The 9937-nt window shown below is 35.1% G+C and overlaps 5 protein-coding genes across 6 annotated transcripts in view; 3 read left to right on the top strand and 2 right to left on the bottom strand.

The window, feature by feature from the left end:
- Window positions 1–737, top strand: part of LOC104747223 (protein ELF4-LIKE 3-like) — a 4431-nt gene extending 3694 nt beyond the window's left edge. For both annotated transcript variants that reach the window (XM_010468821.2, XM_010468822.2), the window contains exon 3: window positions 507–737. In XM_010468821.2, coding sequence (XP_010467123.1) covers window positions 507–535 — 29 coding nt within the window. In that variant the 3' untranslated portion in view covers window positions 536–737. The remainder of the gene's footprint in view (window positions 1–506) is intronic.
- LOC104747222 (protein ELF4-LIKE 3-like) lies at window positions 158–737 on the top strand. The gene has a single exon (XM_010468820.2). It carries the CDS (start codon window positions 212–214, stop codon window positions 533–535), a length of 324 nt encoding a protein of 107 aa, XP_010467122.1. The 5' UTR covers window positions 158–211; the 3' UTR covers window positions 536–737.
- Window positions 4660–7803, top strand: LOC104747224 (replication protein A 70 kDa DNA-binding subunit A-like). The gene is made up of 3 exons (XM_010468823.2): window positions 4660–4764; window positions 4867–5174; window positions 5928–7803. Exons 2-3 carry the CDS (start codon window positions 4903–4905, stop codon window positions 7576–7578), a joined length of 1923 nt encoding a protein of 640 aa, XP_010467125.1. The 5' UTR covers window positions 4660–4764; window positions 4867–4902; the 3' UTR covers window positions 7579–7803.
- Window positions 7734–8278, bottom strand: LOC104747225. The gene has a single exon (XM_010468824.2). The coding sequence runs from the start codon at window positions 8195–8197 to the stop codon at window positions 7847–7849; it is 351 nt and encodes a 116-aa protein (XP_010467126.1). The 5' UTR covers window positions 8198–8278; the 3' UTR covers window positions 7734–7846.
- On the bottom strand, window positions 8595–9937 carry LOC104747227 (vacuolar protein sorting-associated protein 2 homolog 1-like; the record flags this gene model as incomplete). The annotated part of the gene is given in 4 exon segments (XM_010468825.2): window positions 8595–8951; window positions 9160–9420; window positions 9556–9666; window positions 9803–9937. Coding segments are annotated over 4 exon segments (648 nt in total), but the record flags the coding sequence as incomplete, so codon positions are not given.

Here is a 9937-nt window from a genome sequence, read left to right on the forward strand (position 1 = left end):
TTTTACAAAGAGATTTTTTTTAATTGTTTGGTTTAAGCTTTTTTTATTATGTTACTAAACCCAAGAAAAGTTGCTCTTTGTAGAAATAGTCTAATACCGTTATTTTTGTCTGCACATGACAATAATATCAATATATCATGTATATCTTCTCACAACTCTTGAGTTTGTGAATCTTATCCAATTGATAAATTTGTTTGATAGGTATCTAATAATGGAGGGAGACACAATCTCTGGGATGATGGGAAATGGAGCTGAGATGGATGGGAAGATTCTTCAAACGTTTCAGAAAAGTTTTGTTCAAGTGCAAAACATATTGGACCACAACCGATTGCTTATAAACGAGATAAACCAAAACCATGAGTCCAAAATCCCAGGCAACCTAGGACGAAACGTCAGTCTGATCCGAGAATTGAACAATAACGTGAGAAAGGTTGCACATCTTTATGTTGATCTTTCCAACAACTTCTCCAAATCCATGGAAGCTTCTTCCGAAGGAGACTCAGCAGGTGGCCTGAGGAGAATCAGGCCTGCTTGAAGTTGAATGAGTTTAGTTTGATGTGGCTTTAAATAAAAAGAAAAGTTATCGTAAACAAAAAAAAGTCATAGTCTGGGGGATCATAGACTAGTAGAGAGCATATTTTGCTACTATCTCTTAAGTATTTTATGTACTATCTGAATTTTTCTTTCGTTTACTTTTGTTGTCAACTGTCAACAGTTTATTCCTTATCTCCTTTTTATCTCCTTTTCCTCTAAGCAAGGTTAGATTATCTCCACTTATGCCAAGATTAGCAGCACCATGATTTCATCGAACAACCTACATAAAAAATTAATTATTAAGAAACATAACACTATTTTGTATGTTTAGCTATTAATTAATAAAAATCTATACTAGTATTTTTGCAGCAGTTTTTGCTCAAAAATACTTTTTGGAAAGTTTTTACATTTAATGCATTGACTTTAATATTAGTTACCAAAACTTCAAAATTAATTAAAGGTAAGAATTAAAAAAATAAAGAAATCTTTCTACATCATTCAAACATAAATATATGATTCCTTTTCATTTTTATTTGAATTTATGTTTAAATTATCTTGAATTATTCTATAATACATTTAGTTAATAAAAATTGTGATTTTTTCCTGAATATGATGTAATATAAAATTTATAAAAACGGACATATATTACTCAATAGATGAATACAAAAATACGGGTACAATACCCACATTGTCTAAAAAAAATTGGGCAATGGTTCAGAGTCATACTACAAAAGAGACCAAAATGATTCTGAATACAAATGAGTAGAAAGCTTGATTTATCAGATATTCAAACTTTAAAAACTTTTATTTGGTTTACTCCGGTTCTTTATTTTAAATATTTTTAAAAGGTTAAATATGAAAAATATTTAAAACTTTTAAAAATTTAAATATGAGAAATATTATACCGTAGATACACAATAAATATTAAAAATTAAGATGATATAGTATGAGTTAAAATATCACGGGACGGGGTTATATAGCGGGACGAGTTTTATCGATATTTATATAAATTAAAAGATATCATTAATTCGGTGTTACAGGGATAAAACATCATTTCATTATTTTGTTAACACTATCAGTATCCAAGAATAGACATATCTAATTAAATTGATTAAATAATTATTATGTAAAAAATAAATTATATTACGATATTATATAGTTTATTTAATAATTATTATATAACTATAACATATTTAACCAACAAATACAACTTATAATTTAAATATTTTAGTTACAAATAATTTTGCCCCACGGTGTACCGTGGGTCCCAATCTAGTATAACACTATTTTAACAACATTTCTTCACAGTTTAACAATCATTAAATGTTATAACAATCTTTTTGTTTATATTCATGTTGTTTCAGGGATTAAGAGCATCTCCAATGATCCTCTATTTCTTTCCCTAAACTCTATTATAGAGTAATTTTTGCTCCAATGCATCTCTATTTCTACCCCTATAATAGAGATTGCTATTTTTTTTCTCTATTTTTAGGGGAACTCTATTTTTTCCTCTATAAATAGAGGTGAACTATTTTATTTGCAAAGTAGTCCTTTTAATTTTTAAGTCCTTTTATTTATGATCAAAATAAATAACAGAAGATGATAACATTCGTTTCCAGGAGTTTCTAGGTCGATTTAGAAAAACAAAAGATAAAGAAGCTCATTTTTCACTTCGAAATGCATTAGTTGATCATTTGTGGGAAAAATACAGTCATGCTGATGGTTAAAAATCTAGTATATTTGATAATTTTTGTATGATGTGATGCTCTTTATAAAATGTTCAATTTAAATAAAAAATAATAATTTTATAAAAGTGTTACACAATTTAAAGTAAACTAGGTTAGTTTGCAATTCTTATAAATAAAATGTGTTAATTGCAAAATAAAAATAGTATCTATTTGGAATATTCTTTTTTAGAAGAAAAAATAGAGAAAACCATTAGAGCAAAACTCATCCCTATTATAGAGGAAAAAATAGGGAAAACCATTGGAAATGGTCTAAGTGGTGGACATGAGATGGATAGATATGAAGTATACTTAAGATGGATAATTAATTATAAGTTAAAATAGTTATCTACTTTATAAACAATATAATCATTTTCAGTTTTTAAGGATAACTATGAAATGTTCAAGATGTAATTGATTTAATTTATAAAAGAAAGTTTTTAATTATTACTTTGTATTTTCCTTAATAAAATACAATGATCATTCTCTATGTAAACATATATTTAACTGGTTAATCAATGTATGTTTAACAAAATATGTCATAATACCATTACTTATGACTTAAATTATCATAACAATTTTGTCACCTTTTGTGAAAACTTTTTGTCATAAATTAATCTGTAACCGTAGTATTATGACTAAACAATTACGAACTTGTTATAATTTTTTCCCCAATAAAGTATCTAAAAAGTTACAAATGTGTGATAAATAATTTTGTCTCAAATAAACGTCACTATTTGTGACTACATAATTGTAATAAAACAGTCACACTTGTTACAATCAATAATATCGACACCATTTAGTCACAACATAGTATCTAAAAGGTCACAAATTTGTGACAATTTTTTTTTTGTCTCAAACTAACGTCACAACGACCCCTTTTTTCTGGAGTGATTGTTATATAAACAAGAATTAGATACTAGAGATAAATTGTTATAGAAAAGAAGAATTAGATATTAGAGATAAATTGTTATAGGAGACCAGAATTAGAGATTAGAGACAGTGTTCTAATAAGAGATCTAGGTTTATTGTTTCATTAGTATAGGCTATAGCTCTGGTGGTTTGAAGGAACAGTTTTTACAGGAACATAAATTGAGGATGAGACCATTTTATAGGAGTATTAACTAAAAACAATACTCTCTCTGTATCAAAATAGATGATGTTTTAGGATTTTCACATAAATTAAGATTTTTTTTAATAAATACATTCTTTATTTATAATAACATATTTTTATAATTATTAACTAATAGTAATGCATCAAACTTTTAAAATTCATTTATTGATTCTTGAAATTCACAATTTTTATCATTAATTGATTAAAGTATATAGAAAATCAATCTTTATGATACAAGAAAAAATCATAAAAAATCATCCTTTATGATACAGAGGGAGTATTGTTTAACATTAAATTTACTTAAAAGGAGAAAAGGTACTATAAGCAAGACCATGTTTTGTACTTAATAAACAACAGAAATTCATTTTATAACTCACCCTAGAGGAAAGTTCTTGTCACTAACTTAATGAAATGGGGTTTGTTTGAGTAAAAAAAAAGTTCATTTTATTCTATTCATAATGTTGTTCTCCAAAACTTTTGTCAACAAAATAAATATAAGTTGTTGTGACATATTTGAGGTATAAAATTAAAAATCCTATATTCCTTTACTGTAAAAATAATAATATAATTATGACGTCACCGAGAGGGAATTATGGTTCCAACATGGCCCGAACCTCGATTGGTGCGGGAATGCGTTTCTCTTCCTACTGTGTACACTGGTTTCCGTTGTTTTGTTGATGGTTCTTGGAAGGACACATACAAGTTTGCTGGTGCAGGCTGGGTGTGTATGTCGTCCCAAGATGCTCCTTCGCTCATGGGTGCCTCAAACTTTCGGCGGAGTCTCTCGCCACTTCATGCTGAGGTTGAAGCATTTGTGTGGGCTTTACGTTGTATGATCGCACATGATTTCAGAGAGTTAACTTTTCTCACAGACTGCTCAGATTTGGTGAAGATGGTGTCCTCACCAACTGAGTGGCCGGCTTTCTCTGCCTATCTCGACGACATCAAGGTGGATATTGGAGGAATTCTCAAGTTTCTCGTTAACCTTGATTTCTAGGAATGCAAATGTACTTGCGGATCGACTAGCACGACAAATTCATACTAAACCGCATGTGGTTACATTAGTTAGCTGTTCAATTCCAATTGGCTTGTTTGAGTCAAAAAAGTTTTTGTTGTCAAAAAAATTATTCCGTCATCGCTATTCGTTGAACACTTGAGAATGTATATTTTTTTTTGTTTTTTTTGTTAAAGTCGTTCACAGTTACGAGTCGAGGGCAAAGTAGTCATTTTGAACTGGATAGCAAAATTTTCAAAATTGAAAAAAAAAATGCTCATGAAATGTTTTGCCCGACCCGCAACCGCAACAACAACATCTTTTAAGCTTCTCCCGCAAAGTTCAGCGAAGCTTTCAGAGGAATCATCTCTCAACACCACCTCACCACCACCGTCTAGGTTCAAAATCTCCGTCTTCCTCACGCTCTTTTTCGCCGTAAGTTTATTTCCTCATTCCTTTTCTCGGTTCATTCATCGATTTGGTTTTCTCCATTTTTCTAGGGTTTCGCGCCGGGATCTGAAAATCAACATTTCATTATGCCGGTGAGTTTGACTCCGAACGCAATCAAGGCGATAAACGCCGGCGACGTCAATTTGAAGCCGTTGTTGCAGGTTTTAGATATCAAAATGATAGGGAGAAGCCAAGAGAGAAGCCAGGAGAGGTATCGTTTCCTCATTTCAGATGGTGTTTCAGCTCAACATGCTATGGTCGCGGTTCAGCTTAATGATCGGGTCAAGTCTGGACATGTTGATAAAGGATCTATCGTTCAGCTTATTGATTACATTTGCAGCGATGTCAAAGGCCGCAAGTAATTTTTTCTCCTCTCTGGCTAGATCTAGACCACCATTGTGTTGAAAGTGATCTCTGATTTGTTGTTTGCCGTAGTAGTGTTTGGAGTTTTAAACCAGTAAGTGTGAATTGGAGGTTTGATAAGTGTTGTCACTGATTTCGTATGAAGGGAGAAAATGTTAATCTATGTGGTTTTGTTGGACGTGTGTGTTTTGTACTCGCATCGCATCTATAGTTTTGGCGTGAGAACGAAATCTGTACACTAGTTTTGGCTTTGGATACAGCTCTTTAATTCTATGATGTACTATGTTTCTTATTCTGTGATGTACGAAGTTTCTTATTCTGTGCCTTGATACGGAGAGTGAATAGCCTGTAATGATTTCAGCATTCCTAGTGTGGTATTTGTGACAAACTGACAATGAGTTTGCAAAAGCAATGATAGCTTCGATTTTGATAGACACCTTTCACTGAGGACTGTTGTAGTCAGTTGCTTTTACTGTTTCTATTTTATCTGGTATTGATGAATGATTTTAGTTATAAAATTTACTAATGCCAAAGATTTGTGGTGTTTTTTTTGTTTGTAGTTCATGGTATTTAATGGTTGGTTGGCAGATGTTCTGCATATCTTTCAGTGATGTAAATGGAGACTATTTTGTTGATTGTGTTAGTGGAAAATATAGTTTCAGATTTGATTTGTTGAGCATTATATATTTGAAGGAGTTTTACTCTCTTTGATGGTAATTTTCGTATGCCTTTTTGCATCTGTGTACAGGGTTATTGTGGTGCTGAACATGGAGACAATAGTACCACATTCTGAGACAGTCGGGAACCCCACAATATTTGGAGAAACAGATACAGAAACCCAAAAGACGCTTTCAGCTGCAGGCAATATACAACCTCCGAATAGGGTTGGTTTTAATGAACCAACGGTTCAGCATTCAGTTAATAAAGCACCTCCCAGAGGCATAAACTTTCATAATCCAGCCAACAGTACTTCAAGTTTCAGGCCATCTGTTCAACCTTCATATCAACCGCCTGCAAGCTACAGAAATCATGGGCCCATAATGAAGAACGAGGCTCCAGCTCGAGTCATCCCTATTGCTGCTCTCAATCCATACCAAGGTCGGTGGGCTATAAAGGCTAGAGTAACTGCGAAAGGAGATATCCGACGATATAACAATGCAAAAGGAGATGGAAAAGTTTTCTCATTTGATCTGCTTGACTCTGATGGAGGGGAGATTCGGGTTACCTGCTTTAATGCTGTTGTTGACCGATTCTATGATGTCACTGAGGTTGGGAAGGTATATTTGATTTCAAAGGGAAGTTTGAAGCCTGCACAGAAAAATTTCAACCACTTAAAGAATGAATGGGAAATTTTCTTGGAGTCAACATCGACTGTGGAGCTTTGCCCTGATGAAGATGGCTCCATACCAAGGCAACAGTTCTCCTTCCGTCCTATAGGTGACATTGAGGACGCTGAGAATAATACCATACTCGATGTGATTGGGGTTGTGACTTCTGTGAACCCCTCAGTGCCAATCTTGAGAAAGAATGGGATGGAAACCCATAGGAGAATCCTGAATCTGAAGGATGAATCGGGAAAAGCTGTAGAGGTAACATTATGGGGAGAATTCTGTAACCGAGATGGTCGGCAACTTGAAGAGATGGTTGATTCAGCCTCTCACCCGGTTTTAGCTATCAAAGCTGGAAAAGTAAGCGACTTCAGTGGGAAGTCTGTGGGGACAATCTCTTCAACACAGCTCTTCATAAATCCAGATTTCCCTGAAGCCCATAAACTGAGGAACTGGTTCGATCACGGAGGAAAAGATACTGCATCCTTCTCCATTTCTAGAGATACCATGCCTGGAGGAAGTTCAAGGAATGAGATAAGAAAAAGTGTTTCTCAGATCAAAGAGGAAGGCCTTGGAAGATCAGAGAAGCCTGACTGGATCACTGTGAAAGCAACTGTATCATTCATCAAAACAGATAGCTTCTGTTACACAGCTTGCCCTTTGATGATTGGAGATAAACAATGCAACAAAAAGGTGACACGGTCTGGAACAAACAGGTGGCTCTGTGACCGGTGCAACCAAGAGTCTGATGAATGCGACTACAGATACCTGCTTCAGGTGCAGATACAAGACCACACTGGGTTGACTTGGGTAACTGCGTTTCAAGAAACGGGAGAAGAAATCATGGGATGTCCGGCTAAGAAGCTTTACGCATTGAAATACGAACTAGAGAAGGAGGAAGAATTTGCAGAGATTGTTAGAGACAGACTGTTTCATCAGTATATGTTAAAGCTGAAGATCAAAGAGGAATCGTATGGGGATGAACAAAGAGTTAAGATGACAGTGGTGAAGGTAGATGCGGTGAATTATACATCCGAAAGTAAATTCTTGCTTGGTTTGCTCGTAAGGTAAGGTCTTTTATAGGTTAAACATTGAGAGATTTCATGTAACAACTCAGAATATGCAAACTTGAGTTTAGTACCCTACTATATGATGAATTCTGTGGAATCTTTGTGATTCAATGAAGCTTAAGCGTTATGGTCTCAAATCTCATTTGTTTTTTCGGATTCAAGAAACAACAAATTTTACTTTTGATAAAAGTTCATTGCTGCAACATCAAACGAATACACAGAGAAAGAGAACAGATTACAATGGTGTAAGAAAGATATATAGGTTAAGCTTAGGTTCTCTTGACAGGGTCGAAGTTGGAGACGCCGAGGACGACACCAATGATGACGGTGAGGACGAGGCCACCAGAAGCAATACTGAGCAAGAAATTCTTGAGGGAAGGAGAGATTCCAGAACCAGCAGCTTCAGCGACATCCGGGATAACCATGGAAGCAGTGAGAGCAGCCGCAGAGATCCCGGCCAAAGCTTTGTCCATCTTGAGCGCCTTAACTTGGATCCTCTGTGCTCTGCCTCCAGGTGCAACCAAGGCCTTGGATGGTTTCAGAGTCAATGGTTTGAGGAGAGGAGATGAACGGGTCTGGTTAAGTGGCGTGACCAATGACATCGCGGAGGTAGAAGCCATATCTTCCGATCTCTTTTGAACTCTCTCTCTCTCTCTTTCTCTCTGTCTCTAGATTCTCTTTCGAAATGTGAGAAGTTGCTGAGGAGAATGGTATTTGACAAGGGAGCTTTGATTCGGAGATTGGAGGTGTGAGATATGAGTCTTACGTGGCAGCTTCTAAGCTTCCAAATGGCTTATTGGATAGATAACGTTATCTTCATTTGAGATTACTGTGGTTGCTATTGGGCGTGATAAAAAAAATATCGTACTGTACATCGAGTCTCCGATTCCATAATTGACAAATTGGTTAAGGTAAAACCGAATTGAGAGGTGCATAGTTTTCGGTTCGATTAAGATTTTGGAAAATTTTATGAATTAAGAACATAAAAATACAGTTACAACAAATGTTGGTTCTCAGTTCTCACACACTTATATTGTAGAGTATATATACAAAGTGTTTGAAGAAATAATCAGTTTATAAAAATATTCTCAGGGATCACAAATTATGAAATTATTACAAACCCACCCCCAAAACGTGAAGATATTAATATTGTTGGCAACATTTGCCTTTGAAGTTGAAAAGTAATCAACCCTCAGTAAATAATATGATACAAAAAAAAACCCAAAAGGCTTTTCACATTTTTCGAAGGTTGTCCAACCTGGCCTGCAGGTCACTATCTATTCCTCCGCCATCCTCAGCTCCGGTTGCCTCAGCTTGTACCACTTTGTTCTTTGCTGCTGGTACAGCGACCGCACCAGATGGAGCATTCACCAGCTGAAACACAACAGATATACAAGTCCAATCAGTTTTTTGTTTTAAGTATGGTAACCAAATGTAAAACCTAAAGGGCTCCTCGGTCTATAACAAGTAAACAGTTTCAAGATCCGAGTTAGTTTTTTTTTTTTAAAAGATGTTTCAGTAGATTAAACATCCATAAGTGGAATAGTATATAGTAAATGGGTAGCAGATGTTTTGTGTTTACCTCTTGGTTGATGTCGATTCCGATCTCGTCAAGGACTTGACTAACAAGATCTTCAGTCTCTTCTTCTTCCTCATCTCCTTCCAAAGCATCATCAATAGCATCTCCCATGACCTCAGAGACCATCTCCATCTTCTCGTTCTGCCGCTCAAATTCTTGCATGATTTTCTGGAGAGAAGGCAGGTTCATCTGCCTGTTCATCTGCCCCATTGCTTTAGTCACACCTTTCATCGCCTCACCCATCGCTTGTGTTGATTTCAGAGTCTGAAGAACACGAAACATACATAAAAAGTTTTATAATTGCCTGCCTTTGCAGGAAATAAGTAGTGATTAATGCGTTTTCATATTCATTAAGAGACTATTTGGTGTAAATGAAAAAAAAAAAAAAAAAAAACATACCTGGATCCTGAGNCTGAGAGATACACCTTGGAGTTGGGATTTAAGCTTGTAGAACTTTTCAATCTGGTGCCGCGTTCTGATAAGATCCTTTGCCATCACTTTAACAGCTCCCTGTGAGAAAGTAAAGTAGTTATCCAACAAAATGATAAAGGTCAATTTACACAAGTAAATCGTAACTTTGATAGAACACAGAGTTTTTGTCAACTAATTCGAGCTGTATAGTTAGAAGAAGAAGAAAAAAACAAACCATCTGGCCTTGCTTAGCGGTCTTTTTAATCTCGGCGATGAGTTTCTTTTCTTGAGTTTGAAGGCCTTGCCTCTCCCTCTCTATCTCTCTGATCGACTTATCCAGCATCCGCTTGTTCTCCCGCAGTAGCTCTGC

Source organism: Camelina sativa, chromosome 15 (genome assembly GCF_000633955.1).
Source record: "Camelina sativa cultivar DH55 chromosome 15, Cs, whole genome shotgun sequence".
Classification (NCBI taxonomy): Eukaryota; Viridiplantae; Streptophyta; class Magnoliopsida; order Brassicales; family Brassicaceae; genus Camelina; species Camelina sativa.

Coding starts and splice junctions, on each gene's coding strand:
- LOC104747222 (XM_010468820.2), top strand. CDS start 212: ATGGAGGGAGACACAATCTCTGGGATGATGGGAAATGGAGCTGAGATG.
- LOC104747224 (XM_010468823.2), top strand. CDS start 4,903: ATGCCGGTGAGTTTGACTCCGAACGCAATCAAGGCGATAAACGCCGGC. Junction 5,175..5,927: donor AGCGATGTCAAAGGCCGCAA/GTAATTTTTTCT, acceptor ATCTGTGTACAG/GGTTATTGTGGTGCTGAACA.
- LOC104747225 (XM_010468824.2), bottom strand. CDS start 8,197: ATGGCTTCTACCTCCGCGATGTCATTGGTCACGCCACTTAACCAGACC.